Here is a 21,301-nt window from a genome sequence, read left to right as displayed (position 1 = left end):
TTTTTGAGACCAGGTCTTGCTCTGTTCAGGCTGGCCTTCAACTCACTTTGTAGCCCAGGCTGGCTTCACACTCACAGCAATCCTCCTGCCTCAACCTCCCAAGTGTTGGGATTATAGGCATGCGCCACCATGCCTGCTTTATAATATATTTTAATTCAGCTTTAAAATCCAAAAGTTTCGGCCAGGAATGATGGCACGCGCCTATAAATCCTACCAGTCTGGGAGGCTGAGTAAGGAGGATTATAACCCTGGCCTAGGCAATTTAGTGCCTTCATGAAACCCTGTCTCAAAAGGTGGGGGGAGGGCTGGGGATGTAGCTCAGTTGGGCTCACTGGGCACAATCTCTTAATACCACAAAAACAAAACAAAACACCCTGAAGTTACATTTATTCATTTATTTATTTTAAAATTTTTTTGAGACAGGGTCTTACTATGTAGTCCAGGCTGGTCTTGAACTCACTATGGAGCCCAGTCTGGCCTCAAACTTGCAGCATTCCTCCTGCCTCAGCCTCCTCAGTGTTGGGATTACAGCACCATCACACCTGGCTAAAGCTGGATTTAACAAGTGAATGAACTACTGGCCAGACAGTCAAAAATTCATGGTAGGAACTCTTGACAGATGGATTGTGACCTATGCTAAGAAATGGACTTTAGTTCATCTCCATAAACTCTCTTCAAAAACCTTGGACATTCTCAGATTCAGGATATTCGACATTCTCAGATTCAGGATAACACAGAGAACTGGCCTTCCATCTCAGAATGGATTAGAACTGCTGCTATCTACCGAGTGGGCACTAAATTCTTGGGCCAACACCAGTCTTTTCTATGTCACTAAACTCTCCAAAAGCTAGAAAGTTGTCTTTAAGGAAATAAAAATCACTCATTCTAAACTTTAAAGAGAAATTCCTAAAAGGTGACTTTTAAGGTGTGATCCATATTTCAATTTTTTAAAAAAGAAGTGGAAATCCTACAACCTTTGAACACACTGAAGTGGTTATTCTCCAAGAACTGATTAAAACTTGGTTGTTTTTCTGGGGCTTAACTTGTTCCATATTCTTCAGGAAAGAGGAGAATGTGGACAACAGCTGGAAACATCTTTAAAATAGCTCAACTGCAGTTCTGCCATGGCTGGTATTCAGGAAGATAAAGGGCAACATTCTAAATATATATATGTTGAGGAGAGAAATTACCTTACATATCCTAAAATAGTTTTCATTCAATAATTTATATAATGAATCCATTCAAACATATGCAAAGTATTATACTTTGATATAGTATGCAATGAATTACTTAGGAAATTATCCTTACTCTATTTATTATAAGTCTAGCTTAACTTCTGTTTATCGGATAAGTCATAGTAAAGAATGGCTTTATGCCATTATGGCTTTCCTCATGACAGCTCATCCTGCTTTCTCCAGGGTTTGCTTATCTTGCTTTTCCTCTTTTATTCAGCCTAAGCTTGCTCTACAGACCCAGTTATTCCCTCTCTCATTCTTCACTTTTACTTTTCAAATAAACTTAAAAAAAAAAAATGGCTTTATGAGCTTCATAGGGAGATATGTAAGTGAAATGAGTAAATCTAAATATTTCACAATAAAAACAAATATTTCACAATAGTAAAATATAAAGTAATATAATTTCTAGCTAATTATGAGCTTTATATTTGTGTCAATAAAAATTACACTTGTATTCCCAGACGGGGAGCATCTGCACAGTACTCGTGTAACATACTGAGCACTGGAAATGTGTATTTTCAATTTGAGGCCACTACCTATTACATGAGGGTTAAGCCTCAATGAGACAAGTGTATGAACAGCACACATCCAATACCCAGAATAACTGCCATTATTTTTAGACAAAACTAGTTACTAGAGTCAATATACTTACAAGAGATAGCAGCAAACTGAACAGGTCACCAACATGGTGATGATAACTCTAAAAAAGGAAAATACAAATGTCATTAGTTAACTAGCAAGTTGTATAAAATGGTTTAAGTCCCTTCCCATGTTATTAAACCACCACAGATGGTACACCATGAAAGCAGACTCAAATCTGTTCAAATATCCAACAGACTACAATATACCTGAGGGTGTACTTGGTAGAAGTTTAAATACAAAAACATCTGTATATAAAGGGTATGTGTTGATGGAATGGCTCAAATGTCCACATCAAACTCATCTGAAACTGAAAGGTCTGTAGTGACAGTTCTGACACCCAAGTAACTACTCCATTTGGTAGTACTCTCCACAGGGAGTTAACAGTGCAGCTCTAAACTATGCTCTCTAGTATTGACCTCTCCTCTTTCTCTATTTGTGTCTGAAAGTTACATGCAGATCTCTGATCAGCTGAATTTCAACACTTTTAAAACAGAACTCAGGCCCTCGGCCTTGCAGGCCCCGAGGTGGTGCACGCTGACCCTCAGGCCAGCCACCACCGCACAATTCAGAACTATCATAACACACAGAAGCAATGACACAATTGGCCTACCATGTACTGGCTGTGAAGGCCCGCCCGCAGACGTGCATGAATCATTCCAACATGGAGAAACCCCTGGGAATATGTGCCACACAATGGGTCACTCTTGCCCCTGCCGTTGAGAACCAGAAAGGTCCAGAGTCAGCGGAGGAGCAGCTGCTGAACAAAGACTCAGAGAACACGAGAGTACAGACCAATCCTGAAGAGTCAGAGGCCTAGTGGACTGGGTCATGAGAGCCATTTGGAAGCTGCAAACCAGGAGGACCTTGTGCAATTCCTGGGGACACCCCCTGGAAGCCGTTTTTCCCCTGACAGTACAGGGCTGTGGTGGAGGAGTGTGTGGAGGACTGGGGAGGTCTGCAGCGAGATTCCTGCTGCCTGTGCTGACAGTAGGGGAGAGGACACTAACTGGTTGTGGGGTCCCAATGCGATGGGAGGCTGGAGAGAAAAAGCTACAAAAAATGGCTTTCGCCCCAGATGGCTCACTTGAGACGTTAGTAAGAATTGCCTCCTCAGTATTCTATATCTGTGAAGAGGAGGAGGCCAAGGAGAGAAAACAAGGAGACTGAGAAAAAGCAGCTGCTTTTGCTGCAGCACTAAGAGAAACAGACCCTAAGTCTGATTCCCAGGGCGCCAAGAAGAACTTGACAACTGCATTCACCTTCTACTGCTATTAAAAGCCAGCCCACCTCAAGAGGAACTGCCCTAAGAGGCCCCATGGGCCATGCCCTGAATGCAAAGGTGACCATTGGAGATCTGTCTGCCCTCTGAAGTGGAGGCCCCAGAGTTCAGACCCATTCTACCAGTTAGTCCAACAGAAATGAGGGGGCCCGGGGCACACTCTGCCTCCTCCCTCTGGCCAGACTGTCATCTCCATGGAGGAGCTCCGGGTAATCATGACTATGGGGGAACAAGAAAATAGCCTGTTGCTAAACACAGGTGCAAGTCTCTCAGTCCTTCTTTTCAATCCTGGCCTTCCTTCCCCCCATCACACCTCAGTGAAAGGAGTCACTGGTAAGGAGGTAATACGCTATTTTTGACAACCCTTAGGCTGTAACTACTTGTTAGATCCTTCTTGCATATCTCTGTCTTCCTGAGAAACCACTTGGAAGATACCACCATGTATTACAGCAGCCATTGATATTTTCCTACTAATTTGTCCATAGTTCTGTAATGTTTGTATTGTTCCTATCCTATTTCATAAATGGATGTATGTTTATTATTATGTGTTTCCTACAACAATCATTGAGAATAGTTAATGATTATTCAATGGGTCACTCATAAATAGCTCTATTTATTTTCTTTAGAAGCCACTTTGAAGATACCAAAGTATAGTACAACAGCTATTGATAATCTCCTACCTCTTTTGTCTGTAACTCCTACCTCTCTTGTCTATTATTTGTCTATTTGTTTTCCAGAGAAACTATCTTGTAGATAGCAATATGTAAAACAATAACCACTGATGATTTCCTACCACTTTGTCTGTAATTTGGTAAGCCCCCCATTATTATGTTATCCTTCTTTTACTCTTTAAAATAAAAATTAAAGAAAAATTTAAAAATAAAACAACTCATGACATTCTATTTTTTCCCAAAAACTCCCTTTCTAAACCAGGCATCGTGGCACACGCCTATAATCCCAGCATTTGGGAGGCTGAGGCAGGAGGATTGCTGAGTCTGAGGCTAGCCTGGGCGATATATTGAGTTTAAGGCTAGCCTGAACTACATAGTGAAACCCTGTCTCAAAACAAAGCAAAAACTCTTTCTAAACTTCTTATTACCCTCAGGGCTAGGGGTGTGGTAGTAGTAGATTGTGTGCTTAGCACATACACACACAAAAAAAATTCTCTGATTCCTCAGAAACAACTCCACCATTTCTAGCCCTCCCACCCACTCCTACATGTATCATCTTTTGCTCACCCCTTCTCTGTACCTCACCTTAATCATTGTCAACAAATGACCCTCTAAGACATCTTTCCCATAACTGGATTTCTGCCTTGCCATCCCCACTATCTGCAAAATTAACCAGCGTGGCTTAGTTAACTTATTGCTGCAGATTCAAAAGTCTTTTCCATCCCTTTCATTCTATCTGCAATCACTCAGATTCATCTATTCCTTTCATTGTATTTCACTGTATCACTCTCCAGCTTAAGACTTTTTAGTGGCCTCCCATCACACAGAGGAGTTATTTCCACAGAGGTATGTCCACACCCTCGGAGTGAGGAAGATTATCTCCTAGAACCTGCGAAGCAAGGCAAGTATGAGAAGCCCTGTTTTTTTATCTTGCCTTTTTAAGACAGGGTCTCACTATGCAGTTCAGGCTGGTTTTCAACTCATGTTGTAGCCCAGGCTGGCCTTGAACTTGCAAGGATCCTCCAGGCTCAGCCTCCCAAGTGCTCAGATTACAGGTGTGTGCCACCGTGCCTGGCTATTACATTTATCTTTAACTCATCTGTTAGATGTTTTGTGTGTGCATTTTTTCTGGTTAATCTACTGGCACATTCATCCATTCCACAGACTTACACTGAGTATCCAGGAGACGTGAACAAAGAAGGTTTTTTTTTTTTGTTTTGTTTTGGTCTTTTTGAGACAGGATGTTGCTATGCAGTTCAGGCTGGCCTTGAGCTCACTTTGTAGCCCAGGCTGGTCTCATACTTGCAAATATCCTCCTGCCTCAGGCTCCCCAGTGCTGGGATTACAGGCATGAGCCACCATGCCCGGCAAACAAAGACTTAAACTTCACCTTGCTCTCCTGAAGTTCACATGCTAGTTGGGGATGACAACAAACAAGATGAACATAAATAATAAATAGACAATATCATTAGTATGCCCGGTGGTCAGCAAGTGCTAAGGGAGGAAATAAAAAAGCAAAGGAACTTCTTACATGTGGACCAGGGTGAGTAGCTGCAATTTTAGAGGCAGCCAGGAAAAGGACTGCAGAGGGGTGGAATTTGAGTGCAGACTCACAGAAGGCAAGTGAGGGTTCTCAGGAGGGAGAACAGACAAAGATAGGAAGTGCAAGGATCACACTTGGTTCCAAGGAAAGAGGCCTATATGGCTGAAGCAAATCAAAGACAACTTGGTCAGAAGAGAGGTCAAAGAGCTACCACATAGGCTGGGAGAAGACTGAGTGAAAGGGAAGGATCTGAGGAAAGGACAGACAATCTGACTCCAATTCTAATAGGATTGCTCAACCTGCTTGAAAGAGACTGGAGGGAAGAGGGGCAAAGGAAAAAGAAAACTAGTTATGGTGAACTGCAATAATCCAAGTGGCTAAGGTTGGCAACAGATGATCAGATTCTAGATAGTATATTGTGAAGGCAGATTCTTTGAACTAATTTATATATTACACCTATAATACATAAGTATTACAAAGGTTTATGCTAAAAAGTTTGTTAACTGCACAATAAAAGTGAAGACCTATAGAATCACCTGCTCCTCACCTGTAATCAAAGCTCTCTACTCATCCTTCTCACCTCCCTCTACCTTCAGCCCTTCACACTTCAAAGCAGGTGCCTTCACTGTCCCCCGAAGTACATCATGTTTATCAGTCTTTTTTTTTCCCACTACTGGAGAATGAACCGTTTATGAGTTTTAACTCCAAGCTGCTGCTCATCTTTCCCTATACCTGTGCCCCAACCTAAAATCCATTCCCTGTCCTCTATTCCCCCAAAAGATCATCTCAGAGAGCTGAGACAGGGTCGGGGATCTAGTTCAGCAGCACAAGCACCTGCCTGGCAAGTGCAAGGTCCTGAGTTCGATTCTCCATATCAGAGCGCTGAGACACTACAGCTTTTCGGTATTACCCATGGGTATTAATAATTTCATATAAAAGTTCCCTATGTTACTTCCAAATGTGCTGCTGCTGCTCACACTGAGCCACATCCATGACTTTTTTTAAAAAATTCTGAGAGAGGGTCTTGCTAAGTCACTAAGTTGGCCAGGCTAAACTTGTGGCCCTCTTGCCTTAGCCTCCTAGAGTGCTAGGATTACAAGTCTGTGCCACCATGCCCAGCTCAAATGTGACTCTTCTTAGGGGCTGCATGCTTAAGTACTTAGGGGTTAAGAGTCACAAAGACAAGACAGGCATGGTGGTGCATGCCTGGAATCCCAGTACTTGGGAGCCTGAGGCAGCTGGATTGCTGCAAGTTTGAAGCCAGCCTGGGATATACAGCAAGACCCTGCTTCAAAAAACCAGAGTCCTAGAGACTGCGGTTTATCTACAAATAATTCAACAAAATCTGAAAAAGACATTTACATACATACTCATACGTGTTCACACATAAAGCCAATATGAATATGTTCTTGAATCTAGGTGGGGATAGATGGCACACATTTCACTGTTCTTCCTACTTTTACATATGTTTGAAAATGATGGAAACATTGCAGCTGACTGAATTTTTGGCACACCAATCCCTGTGCTCATTCCTCATCCCTTCCTCCACACCTGGTAGGGAGCCACTGTGAAAAAACTTCAAACTTTTATAGAGAATCTGTGGGTTCCTAAAAACAGAAACCATGAAGAACAGGAATGGTCAGGAAGGCTGCCTACATGCACAGGCTTGACTTGATCCCGCCCCTTTTCAGCTACAGAAAAGACTGAAAGAGCCTTTTGCTTTCAGCTAGCAGCAGGCCCGGAAGAAGCTTTTTCCTTCTGCCTTCTTCTCCTGCCTCTTCAGGCCCTTAACCTCCGAACAACCCAATTTTCCACAGTGTGGAAAGCAGGAGCCTCTTGGGGAAGAGGAGGCAACATCACAGTCCTTTGCCTTTTTCCCCTCTTACACAGCTAGCTCCTATACTATTTCCTTAATAAAGACTTTTAACACCTCAAATCAGACATAGCTGTTTCCTATATTAAAACTCATCACAGTCCATGATGCAGTACAGCTCCTTCATGTACTTCAAAATATTGTTTTTGATTTGCACAGGTAAAAGGGAACAGTGAGGAAATGGAAACATGAAAAGTTAACTGAACTGTCCAAGGTCGCAGAGGTCATCTACCTAGGACCGGTGTTTCTCAAAATGTAATCCTGTAACTCCAAGGAGGTACTGTTTCATGACCTGCTCAATCCTGCTAAGAACAAGAAATACAAGGACTGTGGTGGAAGCTGTGAATTGGACCCAGATAATGTATCACTAGCAGGTCAAATACCAGAATCATTACACTAGAGCTAGAAACTGAGTAGCCATCAGAGGGGTTTTTTTTTAACCTGGATAATAGGAGCAGCATCAAATCCAAACCCGAGGAGTGCAGTCTTTAAGAAAGGAGTTATGGGGGCAGAGGGGGAGCGCAGTGTGATTCAGTGACAGACTGCATGGTGTACAAGGCCCTGGATTCCATCCCCAGCACCAAAAAAAGAAAGGAGTGGTGACTACTGCCAGCACATTAATAGATGTTTTTCTGAGAATGAAGACAGAAAGGCAGTAATAAAACCACTGAAGATAACCTAACAAAGAAACATTTTGTGGTCTGCAACTCAAGAAGGAAAAACAGGTTTATTTAAATTTGGTTAATGAAAATTCTTTTAATAACCTTAGAATTCTGACACTGCAGCAACTATGATGCTGGCAGCAGTGGTATATGTCTGACTACTTGAGAGGCTGAGGTGGTAGGATTCCTTGAGATCTCCAGCTGCAGACCAGCCTGGGCAATACAGTGAGATTATTCACTTTAAAAAATAAATCTATACCTACTACAAGCTGGCGATATGACACTATATATCTGCTCAGAAAGCGGGAAAGTGAGACTTGATGCGTACAAATGATAGAAATTCGTCTACCATTTTTCCATTTAAAAAATGTGCAGCTTATTTTTAGGCTAAAAGAAGTAAAAAGCAAGTTATTGCAGAAAGCAGAGTAATAAAATTTCCTTTCCTTTAATGAAGGCAACAGAACTAACTACCCACTCAACACATACTTAGCGCCTACTGTGCACACAAAGTCCTGTGAAAGGAAGCACTAGAAAGCTACCAATGTTTTAAGGATTAACAGATAGTGTTTCTGACACACTCTGACATCAGTCCAAGTCACACTGCCCCATGATCTTGAACTGAGGGGGAAAAAATGATTAAAAAGTAAAAGAGGAACCAGAAAGAGGGTGCCCAAAGCTCCCTTGAAGACTGTATTTTATTTTATTTTTTGAAGACTATTTTATACTATATTTAAAAAGTTTACTTCCCAAACAGACAAAGTTCTTTTTTAAAAAAAGTCTGCGGGGGCACATCTTTCACAGTAGCATATTCTAAAGCACTTGTTACACTCACAACAAGGACAGCGTCCTCCGAAAGGTATGACGCAGGGTACCCTAAACAATACCGCCTGCTCGAGATCAGGCCCCAGCCCCCAGCTGGGGTCCATTACGTGTGAGGTCTGGGCTCGCTGTCCAACAAGCTAGTTCCGTACGCAACTGGACAGCAGGTGAGGCAGAGAGCAACTTTTGCTTTATTTACTCGATCCTTTAAAGTTCCAGCAAACAAGGCCTCGTGAGGGTGGAAGGCAAGGCCAAAGGGCCGGAAGTCGGCGAGAGATAAAGCCTAATTTCTGGCGTCCGTACAGAGTCCTTCCGGACGGCACTCTTCCCACCCAGACCCGTGAGGAAACAAATCTCCACACTCATTTCCAAGGAGAATCCGCCGAAAGTGACCCTCCTCGCACCCGGGCCGGGGACTCTGACGCTGCCGTGGTAAGATGACAGGGGGATAACAGGGGGCTCCACGCGGGTAGGAGGTGGAGGCCACGGTGCGAGGCCCCTCTCCCGGCCCCGGCCCCGGCCCCGGCCGGCGCTCACCGCGCGTCCCTGCCGCGGTGGCCTCGTGCACTTACCCCCGGTTGGGACCCTTAGGAATGAACCAGGGCACGACGAAGCCGACGAAGCCCCAGAACACGCTCATCACGATCAAAGGCACCGTGAGGCCGTGATACGCCATGACTGCAGCCGGAGTTGCCAGCCCCTTCCCGGCCGCCTCACTTCGGTCCCACCCGGAAGTGTCAACGCCGGGCCCCGTGACCAGCGCGCGCAAAGCCCCGCCTCTCGCGCCTCACGTAACCCGCGCGCGCCGGGCCCCGCCCCTCGGGTTCCAGAGCTCCGCCCTTACCCGGCCAGTGTCAGGGCCGCAATTGCTGAGAGAGTCGTAGCTCAGGCAAGAGCTAGGGATCTAGCTCTTCCTCCCCGCGTCCCCCGCCAGGAAGAGCTAGGGATCTAGCTCTTCCTCCCCGCGTCCCCCGCCAGGGCTTAGGAAAGTTTTCGATAAAGGCCCCTTAGGCAAAGTGTAGTTACTGACAACATGACTTTTTATGCAACAGACATGCAGAGAGCTTAACATAATAAATTACTATTCTGAATTCCTATGTACGGAGCGCTGGACTGTGAGCTTTTAGTACATGAGTTGCTTTTGAATTCCTTACTGCAGTCTATGAATTATAATTATTGTACCAACTTTGCAGCTGAAGAAGCTGAGGCCCGGAGAGGAGGTTAAGGCTCTTGTCCAAAGTTACATGGTGTCTTGGTTACTTTTCCCTCGTTGCTGAGACAAAATACCCAACTCCCAAAATGAAGGAAGGAAAGGTTTATTTAGCTCACAGTTTGTGGAGGTTTCAGTCCATACTTGGCTGGCTCTGAGGCAGAAGATAGCAAAGCAACAAGAGCAAAGAGGAATGGCAGCCGAACAGCAAACAGCCAGAGCAAAACTGGAGGAATGGCGGCAAGCAGCTTCTTTCTCTGCTTTACTTTGTAAACAGGCTACCCCCACCTAAGGGGCATGTAGCTCTCACATAATCTTTGCCCTCCTCTTTCACAGGCTCAGGATGTATACAAAGTAAGTATCCTGGCTTCCTGCTGAGTCACTTAGCCAAACCTCTAGACTCCCCAAGTTGACACAATGTTTCAACCATAACACATGGTAAGTGTTAAGGACCAGGATTCAATCATTAATGATCTGGGGTGTTGTGTTTTTCAGTTTTTTGAGACAGGGTCTCCTTATGTAGTTCAGGCTGGCCTTGAACTCACTATATGGCCCAGGCTGGCCTCTAACCCACAGTGATTCTCCTGCCTCAGCCTCCCAAATGCTGGGATTGTAGGCATGTGCCACCACACCCTAATGATCTAATTTTCAAAGGCAGAGCTCTTAAATATTGCACTATGGTATGTCTGGTGCACTATGCCAGGTTGTGGAGTGACAGCAGTCCTTCAGACAACCCCCAGAGAGTTCACACTCTGGGGAAGAGGTGGACCTGCAAAGTGCCACTGAATATAGTGTGAACGTAGAATGGCTGTTCATGTACACATAATACATACCTTTGCACACTAGCCAGTTTTCAGCTGGGTTTTGAAGCAGTAGGAACTGACCACTATAGTAAGAAGATAGACATAGAGTTTCTTGTCAAGATGCTTGCCAAGAATTGTCACACATGTAAACTATGGTATGCTACAACCTTAAAACAGAGGAAACCAATTCTCAGATGTTGAGATTGATGGTTTATAGAAAGCTGCATAGTGAGTTCAAGGCCAGCCTAAACTGCAGAACAAGCCAGCCATGGTGGCGCACACCTGTAATCTCAGCGCTTGGGAGGCTGAGGCAGGAGGATTGCTGCTGGTTTGAGACCAGCTTGCACTGCATAGTGAGTCCAGGCCAGCCTGAAGTAAATAGTGGGATTCCGTCTCAAAAAATAAACAAACAAAAAAACACCCCCAAACCAAAACCAAAATAAATAATAAATGATAAATAAACTGCATAACAAGACCATGTCTCCAAAAAAAAAAAAACCCAGAAGTAAAAATAAAGTTTATAGGAAGAAGCAAGATGCCGAACAGATCTATAAACTAAATCCAATGTGCTTTTCTGTGGTCTGGTTTCCCCGCAATAGCTACATTTCATTGCCTCACATTACCTCCTGATTTCTTTCTTCACCAAGTAAAATGGGTTCCTAAATTACGTGGAAAGTTGGACTAATAATCTCCAACATCTATGCCAACTTTTCAAACATATTTCTAAGCCTTTAACTGACCAATAATGCAGGAAACTAGTTGGTATTTTTTGTGCTCATATTGCTCCCTGTAAAACTTAGCAGAAATGTTGTGTTCTTAAATTCCAGTCCATATAGCCGGTCCTGGTGGCACACACCTGTAAACCCAGCACTTGGGAGGCTGAGGCAGGAGGATCATTGCGAGTTCCAGGCCAGCCTGGGCTACAAAGTAAGTTCAAGACCAGCCTGAACTGCGTAGTGAGACCCTGTCTCAAAAAAGACCAAAAAAAAAATTTTTTTCAGTCCAAGCACTGCCTTCTCCAAGACCCATTTCCTCCTGTTACTCCATCTCTTTGTATTTGTGAATGTAGCTTGTCCAATTCCACTCCTTGAGAACAGCAGCTATTTCACTGATACTTGTTTCTAAGAGCACATTATACAAAGAATATGCCCAGTAAAGGACTGTGCAAATGAATGGTGTCCTTAAGACAGGATGAGATCTGCAAGGACTGAATAGAGAAAGAGTTCATTTACTTTCTTTCCCCTTTCATATTTATTTATTTAAGTTGTGGTAACATACATATAGCATAAAACTTACCGTCTTAACCACTTTTAACCGTACAATTAACTGTATTAGTAGTATTGTGCAAGCAATCTTTACTTTTTAATACCCATTAAACCTTCCATTTCTCCTCCCCCCGCCCCTCTCAACCATCATTCTGCTGTCTATCTCTATGTCTGTTATTCCCCTCAGTACCTCCTCTCAGGTACTATCCTCAGTACCTCCTATCAGTGGAATCATACATCATTTATCTGCTTGTGACTGGCTTATTTCACTTAGTGTGAGGTCTTTAAGGTTCATTCATGTTGTGCATGGACAGAATTTCCTTCCTATGTAAGACTGAATAATTCTACATTTTATGTATAGCCCATATTTTTTTAAAAATCCATTCATCCATCCATGGACATTGGGATTGCTTCTACTTTTTGGCTGTTGTGAATTCTTTCCTATTTCTTTTTTTTTTTTTTTTTAGTTTGTTTTTTTTTGTTGTTGTTGTTGTTTTTCTCCGGTACCGGGAACCGAACTCATGACCTTGCGCTTGCCAGGCAGGCGCTTTTGCCGCTGAGCTAAATCCCCAGCCCCTTCTTTCCTATTTCTTAAATAAATGTAAATATTTAGTCTGAAACTGGTCTCTGAGGTAGAGTGTATAACCTTAGCTGCCCTTTCTAGGCAGCCTCTTTTAGAAACAGATGTGAGGGAGATCAGGGACATGGCTCTTTAGACAGTTTTGTCTGAATCTGACCATTTCATCCTCTGAGAAACAAGAAAAATCCTTTATCTCAATATTATATTTGTGGGCTAATACTGGCCAACAGCTCCCTCTATCATTCAATCTGCCAAAAACATTTTGTCACATTTTCCAAATGAAAACTATGGGTAAGACCAGGAACTATGATCCAGTGACCTACAGAATGGGCAAATACTTTCTACCTTCAGTATGCTTAAAGTCTTTAGGAAATAAGAGAGACTATGGGCAGTGTGGTTCAAAGACTGCTAGGCAGGCCCAGAGAGTCTCCTAGCAGATCTGAAGGATCTCTTTTCTACTGATGAATCTCAGACTAAATTTTCTTTCCTCTGAAACAACATATTACAAGCTGGGCATGGTGGTGTATGCCTGTAATCTCAGCACTCAGGAGACTGAGGCAGGAGGACTGACACAAGTTTAAGGCCAGCATGGCTGCATAGTGAGTTCTAGGCCAGCCTGAACTACATCGCGAGCCTCTGTCTCAAAAAACAAGCAAGCAAACAGACAAACACCCAACATACTGCAATGGACAATGTAGAAACATTGTGGGAAACCATAGTCTTCTTTTGAGCCAGATATTGAAGAATTTTGCAAAACTAGCTCAGTGTCAGTCTTCCCACTGCTTTTGTTTGTTTTGGAAAAGATAGTTATTTTCCATAAAATGTTTAGTTATAGTAAAATAGTCTGGATTTATTATTATTATTTATTTGTTTTGTTATGCTTTTGTGCTGGGGATGGAACTCAGAGTCTAGAGCATGCTTAACATATACTATATCTCTGAACTGTTCCCACAGCCCTATTGCTATTTTTAAATGAATTTAAAATAAATATTTCAAAATTTTGTTTTAATGTTTAATATGGCAATTTATTCATTTATTTGTCTTTTTGAGACGGTCTTGCTCTGCAGTTCAGGCTGGCCTTGAGCTTACTTTGTAGCCCAGGCTGGTCTCAAACTTGCAACGATCGTCCTTCCTCAGCCTCCTGAGTGCTGGGATTACAGGCATGTGCCACCATGCCCGGCTATACGGCAAATACAGATATATAACTCACATAAATGTAAGCTACTTGAGTCCTCAATAATTTTTTTTTTTTTGAGACAGGGTCTCACTATGCAGTGTAGGTTGGCCTTGAACTCTCTTATGTACCCCCAGCTGGCCTCAAACTCACAGTGATCCTCTTGCCTCAGCCTCCCAAGTGCAAGGATCACAGGCATGTGCCACCACACCTGGCTAATAATTTTTAGGTGTGCAAGTAGATCTTAGGACCAAAAAGCTTGAGAAGTGCGCTGCTGGAGGAAAAGCCTCAGAAGCAATCCCAGCAGCACAAAGCACACAAGAGGTGTCCAAACACGACTGGGCAGCTGGCTGAGGCACCTGTTTCCTAAGCTGAGTCTTATAAATAAAACCAGGCGATAAATAAGTAAATACTTTAAACACAAGTTTAGAAACTCCAGGCATGTGAGTTACAAAGCTATGGAGTTATAAACTCCTTTCAAAGCTAATCAAATGTCAAAGTTTCTAGAGAAGCTGAAATTCAAGCAGAATTCATTCCTCACTGGCCCAGTATGTGTGCATGGAATATGCACTAGAGAGCCATCACTGTACAGCACAGACCCTTTCTTGAGTGACTGCTACTGCCTGGCATTGGACTAGGTGCTTTGAATTACCTGTTTCATTGACTGCTCACACCACCACCCATACAGATACTATTACATCCATGTGTGACCTTTGGAAGCTTGGGGCTGGGGTTTAGCTCAGTGATAGTATGCTTGCCTACACCTTAAAAAGTCTAGAATGAAACATCCCACTGGTAGAGATAGTTGGCATGTGATGATTTGTTTCCAATGGACAAAGAATATTTGATTTCCCATTTGTGCATGTTTACTATGTAACTCTGGTGTTTAGGCAATAAATCAACCTTCTATAGCTGTTTAATTAGATACAGGTGACCTACTTTTCTCATGATGACTTCTTCATGGATCAAGCTTTTAATAAACATTGTTGTATAGGCACAGACTTTTTCTAGAGGGATTCAGAAGAAATGGACCAGTGACTTCCATTGGAGGGAACTGAGTGACTGAAGCTCAAGGTGACACTATTCGTACCATTTGTAAGTATCGCTTACTGTATTTTACTTTCTTTTGTTTTAGGTGATGGGAATGGAGCCCAGAGGCCAGTGCATGCCAGCAAGTGCTGGCAAGTGCTGGCTCTACACCGAGCCATGCCCCCAGTCCCGGTACTATATTTAAAAAAAAAAAACAAAAAAAAAAAACACAGATTTTAAATACTAATGAAAAAAGACCCAAGTCATCACAAGTTAGGAAATGCTCTGTCTGTAGCGTCAGCTGAATATGGCAGACTTGGTAGGTAGTGCTGTCTGGTTTCTGGGAAATTCAATCACTTGCCTGCCCGACTCACATCAAAAGCTCTGTGGCTGAACAGCTCATGTCTGAGTGTGATAGCAAAGCAGACACTCAGAAGCAGTTATCTGCAGTTTAAAAGTTTGGAGTCTTCCCAAAATAGCACAAAGAGACTCACTCAAGGGAATAGACATCTGCAAATCTGATGAAAAGGTCAGTAGAAAACTGTTTCATTCATTCCAGGAAACAAGGCATATCCCAGGGCATCCATTTTTCAGTATCCTTCCCCTTCCCAGGAGCAGCCCCAACACATCAGTGCTGGCCTTAAAACTTCCTCTGCATTGCGCTGTAATTGTCTGAACTCCCATGAGAAAAACTGACTTCTGCTCCTGTGAACAAGTCCATTCCTAATTTCTTCTAAAAGGCAATGGATAAAATTTTGTTTATAGACAGTATCTTTTTATCAACTGGAGACTGAACCCAGGACCCTCATACTGAGCTACATTCCCATTCATTTTTCCAGATAGGTTCTTGCTGAGTCACTAAGCTGCCTAGTCTTGGCTTGGACTTGCAGTCTTCCTGCCTCAGCCTCCAGGAGTACCAGGATTACAGTTGTGCTTCACTGTGCCCAGCACAAAGCATCTAAGTAATAAACTTGGCAACTCTGAGGTAGGTCCTAGTTTTACTTCCCTTTCATCATATAGGCAAATTGTCTCAAGATCACACATTGTAGAACTGGCAGAACTAGGATTAAAATGTTTTGATGCTGAGTTCCTTGTTTTTTGCCATGGTGGGGAACAAACCTAGGGCTGCTGCCACTGAGCTACCACCCCAGCCTGAGTCCCTGCTCTTGCTTATGGACTGTTCCTTACTTGGCTAAGCATCAGCAGTGTGCTGATTTCAGTGCCAGAGGGGGAAGATTACAGCCTTCAAAATTCTTATCTATCACCTATATTGGAATAAGTTGCTGAAAATAAGCTAAGTCTAATTCCTAATCAAAATTTCAATTTATGATGAGAGTAATGCACCTGGGTTCACACTAGGTACCAGATTTATATAGTCAAAAGTTGTTGAATTTAATCTGGTATGAAATTTGATTTTTATGCAGCTTTTGGGGTCCTAAAGGATGTTGGTTAAGAATAAAGACAAAAACTAGCTGGGCATAGCACTGCATGCCTATAATCCCCAGCACTCAGGAGGCTGAGGTAGGAGGATTGCCACAAGTTCAAAGCCAGCCTGGGCTCCATAGTGAATTCAAAGCCAGCCTGAACTACATAGTGAGACCTTGTCTCAAAAGGAAAAAAAAGCTAAAAACCAAAACGAGAATGAAGGGCTGGGGATTTAGCTCAGCGGCACACAGCGCCTGCCTGGCAAGCGCAAGGCCGTGAGTTCGATCCCTGGTACCGGGAAAAAAACAAACAAACAAACAAACAAAACAAAAAACCAAAACAAGAATGAAGATAACACTGAAATAAGAAAATATGAACTACAGGCTTTACTGGCTGGCTGACCTATTATAATAATCATGAGACACACCATCTATTTATAAGGTGTATGTATTTTACATATATCTTGATCTAGTTTTCCGTATTCATATGGTTCTAAGAATTACAGTTAGCTGAGCATGTGGGCACAGCCTATAATCACAGCATGCTAGGAGGCTGTGGTAAGGAGGGTCACAAACTCAAGTCCAGCCTGGACAATTTAGACTTCCTAAGACCTTGTCTCAAAAGAAGGGATGGAGATATAACTCAGTCTCAGTGCCCTGGGTTCAATCCCTAGTACAAAACAATCAATCAATCAATCAAATGAAAAACAGCCCACATGAGATGCACATGGAAATTATTTCGCTTCAGACCTACTGAATATACAATCTGTAGGCAAGAGGACAGGAACTAATATACCACCCAAGTAACTCATAAAATCAGGCAGGCCTGGTGGACTGCTACTGCTAGTTTTCACAACCTTAAAGATATGTGTTTCTAGCTTCTCACATAGGGATCAAAAAACTGGGCTGGGGGTGTAGTTCACTGGTAGAGCACTTGCCTAGCATGTGTGAGGCCCTAGGTTCCATCTACAGCACTGAAAACATAAGAAACAATGCTGTTGGATGCATTTTAATCAATCATTTTTCACAGGGGCAGGGAAGATTTTAGATGTGATCCTGGAGCTAAATCAAGAATGAAGTTAGACCTAGAGTCTAAGCCTTGGACACCAGTGGGGACCAGGCAGCTGAAGGAAACAAGAGAAGGAGTCAAGCCCTCAGCCCTACTGCCTGATGCAATGCAGGAGCCAGGTGATTCTGTGTGGAGTCTCACACATCTTCAGTGTTGGAAATTAGTAAAAGTCATAAAAAAATATTAAAATCACCTGAGTCAAATGTCATCTAGGGGTTGGTACTTCTGTGAGTTAGCTCCAGAATTTTAGTTACCTAGAACAGGGGAGGACCAGGCAGCACCAGAATCTAGTGAGGCCTGAGTATGTCAGTTCATGTTGTAACTAGGAACTCCATGTGCCAACTCCTGTCATGACTGGCTGAATGGGGCAGACTTCTGCTTTAGGGGCAAGAGCCAGGCTCTTCTCTTCCCCTAGAATGAGAGCTCAGGCAGAGGCAGGCCTGTCCTAACCCTACCAATGGGCTTTTACTGGTCCACAGATTAAACATATGCAAGACTAGCAAAGGAGAATTGGATTTCATTTATAAAGTGATGTAAATACCATTTGGAGTTGGGAAATAGCTCCAATTTTATTCATAAAATTATTAATCAAAATTGCAAAAATAGATTTACAGAGCCAGATATCAACAACAAAACAGGAAGGCAATAAAACATTCCAGAGATATCTTGAGAAGTTCCAGAGAAGCACGGGCTAAGCTAGCCATCTCCAGTTAAACCATAACTGCAGGACAGGTTATGTTCACTCCTGCATTTTCTCCAAGAGCTCTTCCTTGTATTTGCCTTTCTCTTTTCCAACTTGTCGAGACTTGGCTTTGCGTTCAAGAATTTTTTTTCTGTCTTTGTCCAGTTTTAGCCTGGTGATAACCACCTGTTAGAAAAACCAACAGATCTTTAAGTGTAAGGAACTTATAATCACCACCATCTTGAGGTGTGTATGTAACCCCAACACTTGACAAACTGAAGCAAGAGGACTGCCACAAGTTTCCAAGTCCAGCCTGAGCTACATAGGAAGACCCTGTCTCAAAAAACCGAACGAACAAACAAAAAAAACCCAACTGACAGGGCCAGGTGTGGTGGCACCCACCTGTAATTCCAGCACTCAAGCTAAGGCAGGATATCGCTGTGAGTTCAAGGCCAGCCTGGGCTGCAAAGTGAGCTCAAGACCAGGCTATACTACACAGTGTGACGCTGTCTCAAAAAAAAAACAAAAAACAAAACAAAAAGAAAACCCCAACCAACAAATTAACCAACTAAGCAACCAATCACCATCATCCTGAAGGGCAGAACTTCCCCTGACAATAAATACCACTGAGGTTCCTTTTTATTTTAGTTTGTCTGTGTATCTATCTATTTATTTACTTATTTATTTATTTGAGACAGGGTCTTGCCATACAGTTCAGGCTGGCCTCGCACTTGCAGCAGTCCTCCTGTTTCAGCCTCCTGAGTGCCTGAATGACAGGCATGCACCACCATGCCTGGCTTCTTTTTACTCTAGCCTCCCACGCCTGTAATTCCTGAGGATTCAGTTGACCATTTAGATAGATTAATGAATGATATGTCATCTGGGTTAGGAAAATTTGTTCATTATTCCTTGGCTGGCATGATGCAGTGCTTTAAGATGCAGCTACTCAGGAATACAGATATTACGAAGTCAAGACCCTGACCATTCTGCTTTTAAGATCTGGAACTCAGGAAAATGACAGATCCTATAACATAATATAAAACAAGAGTGCAAAAGCTGAATAGCATATCCTACCAGATGGGCGTGAAGGTCCCAAGAAGAGATGTTCCCCTTCTCCCTCTGGACTAGTGGGCCTGGCTAGTGGGACAGTGATGCTTAGAATATCTAGGGCCCTCTTGCCACCAGCCCCAAGATATTACTGGAATGGCAAAACAGAAAATCAATCGAGCCTGCCTGGTCTACCTCTAGGCTCTTACCTTGGGCACCTGTGCACATGGTACCAATGTGCCCCTAACTACACCATTTAAATGGCTGCTGCCACCACTGAGTCGGGAACCATACCTTGCTTGGGTGAATGCCCACGTGGACAGTCGTGCCATTAGCCTTCTCACGCTGTACCCGCTCAATGTAGATGACGTATTTCTTTCTGTACACCTGAACTACCTTGCCGATCTGCTGACCTTTGTAGTGTCCTCGAACCACCTAAGAGAAAGTACAAAAGAGAACCCCATTCTTCCTGCATGAACGTCATGATGAGGAAGCTAATTATCCTCATGTAGGCTACTGTTTTGGTTACTTTTCTCTCACTGCTGAGACAAAATACCCAAAGCCCAAAATTAAGGAAGGAAAGGTTTATTTAGCTTACAGTTTGTGGAGGTTTCAGTCCATACTTGGCTGGCTCTGAGGCAGAAGACAGCAAGCAACAAGAGCAAAGGGGGGAATGGCAGGCAAGCAGCCTCTTTCCCTCCCTTTCCTTGTAAACAGGCTACCTCCACCTACGGGGCCTGTAGCTCTCACATAATCTCCATGCCCTCCTCTTCCACAGGCTCAGGATGTATACAAAGTAACACCCTGGCTTCTTGCTGAGTTACTTAGCCAAACCTCTAGACTCCCCAAGTTGACACAATGTATCAACCATAACAGTAACCTAATAACCTTTTGTACAAAAACAGATTAAGCCTTGGCAGTCAAAACCCAGCTGTGTTTGTTCTATAAACTTGCTTTGTGTTATGCCAGGTTGGCTAGAAACTCCTTATCTGAAGAACAACAACTAAAAACCTGCTTGGACTAGGACGGTTAGGACCAAACTAATCCTAATAATTTAAAAAAAAAAAAAAATCCTCAAAATCTAAATATAGAAAAACAGTTAAAGATAATAGTTTATTACTAAGGGAAATGATCCAGATATGTGCTTTAGAGAGAAAATAGGAATACAGGTGTGTATTCATATACTGTACCCTGAGATTCACATATATAGCATTTACTGCAATGGGATGAATAATAGTCTCAGCTATCAATCAGGAAGTAGGACTATAGATGATTACTGCTTTAAATTTACATTCTTCTAAATTTCAAGATTCTACAACTAAAAGAAAAAGATTTCTATGATCAAATAAGTCTCATGTGGTATTTTCCTGTACTGAAGATCTACTCTATTTAAAAACCAAACTATGACATAATGGCAGTGCACACCTATAATCCTAGCTACTTGAGGCCAAGGTAGAAGGACCACAAATTCAAGGCCAGCGTGGGCAACTTAGGGAGACCTTCTTTCAAAAGGGTTTTTGGGCTAGAGCTGTAACTCAGTGGTACAGTATGTGTTTTATGCACTAGGTCCTGGGTTCATTCTCCAGGACTGCAAAAACAACAATAAATATACAAAACAACAAAACAAAAACCAAGATTATGATTTTCCTGAAGGCCTGTTAAATAGTACATACAAGTGATACTGATTAATAAACATAGAAGAAATAAAATATATGAAGATCTAGAGAGCTCAGTATTCCTAAATTGCCAACCTACATTGTTAAGCTTACTCTCCAAGGTGATTTTCAGGTTGAAAAGAAGATGGCCATGTCTCACTGAAAAACCCACACAGGTCTGTGTAACCAGAGACTGTCGGGATACACTTGGCTGGCTACGCCTCTCCCACTGGTATGGAACACAGAGGAGGAAACAGACTTAAGGGGAAGGTCACTTAGTTTGGCTCATGTTGAATTTGAGGCATGTGGTGAGACTGTAGCAAAGAATCTGATAAACCCCTGGAAGGGCACGTGGCAATACATGAGAGCCATTTAGACATGCAATGTAAAACCTACTCAGAGGGCTTGTGATATGAGAAGGCAAAAAATACAAAGATGAGCCAAGTTAACATTTTGGAAGAGCTTAAAAGAAACTAGAAGGGGACGGGAATGAGAAAAAAAGCAAGACGTATCATGTACAGGTACAAATACTCTATAATGAATATTATATTATAAATGCATCTAAATGTGTTATATACATCTAATATCATATATAATATTACTATATTATAATATATTATATAATATATAATGTATTAT

At 42.7% G+C, this 21,301-nt stretch overlaps 2 protein-coding genes and 1 long non-coding RNA gene across 4 annotated transcripts in view; 1 reads left to right on the top strand and 2 right to left on the bottom strand.

Moving 5' to 3' along the window:
• Atp6v0e1 (ATPase, H+ transporting, lysosomal 9kDa, V0 subunit e1) overlaps positions 1–9,490 on the bottom strand; it is a 35,848-nt gene extending 26,358 nt beyond the window's left edge. The window contains exons 1-2 of the mRNA XM_005376345.2: positions 9,297–9,490; positions 1,888–1,935 (exon numbers count right to left, since the gene is read on the bottom strand). Of these exons, the coding sequence (XP_005376402.1) occupies positions 1,888–1,935; positions 9,297–9,400 (152 nt within the window). The 5' untranslated portion in view covers positions 9,401–9,490. The remainder of the gene's footprint in view (positions 1–1,887; positions 1,936–9,296) is intronic.
• A 2,142-nt stretch (positions 9,491–11,632) lies between these two features.
• LOC106147499 lies at positions 11,633–17,739 on the top strand. Of its 2 annotated transcripts, XR_001232426.1 has the most exons (4): positions 11,633–11,664; positions 14,751–14,851; positions 15,625–15,770; positions 17,240–17,739. It is a non-coding gene; the product is annotated as an uncharacterized LOC106147499 (long non-coding RNA). The 2 variants fall into 2 exon arrangements; XR_001232425.1 differs by lacking the exon at positions 11,633–11,664 and having other exon boundaries at positions 13,955–14,851.
• Positions 17,740–17,827: 88 nt separating this feature from the next.
• Rpl26l1 (ribosomal protein L26-like 1) overlaps positions 17,828–21,301 on the bottom strand; it is an 8,981-nt gene continuing 5,507 nt past the window's right edge. Inside the window, exons 3-4 of the mRNA XM_005376344.2 lie at positions 19,302–19,442; positions 17,828–18,146 (exon numbers count right to left, since the gene is read on the bottom strand). Of these exons, the coding sequence (XP_005376401.1) occupies positions 18,018–18,146; positions 19,302–19,442 (270 nt within the window). The 3' untranslated portion in view covers positions 17,828–18,017. The remainder of the gene's footprint in view (positions 18,147–19,301; positions 19,443–21,301) is intronic.

The sequence above is a fragment of the Chinchilla lanigera genome, unplaced genomic scaffold (assembly GCF_000276665.1).
Source record: "Chinchilla lanigera isolate Chin_1 unplaced genomic scaffold, ChiLan1.0 scaffold00007, whole genome shotgun sequence".
Lineage (NCBI taxonomy): Eukaryota > Metazoa > Chordata > Mammalia > Rodentia > Chinchillidae > Chinchilla > Chinchilla lanigera.
This window is presented reverse-complemented; position numbering and strand designations above follow the sequence as displayed.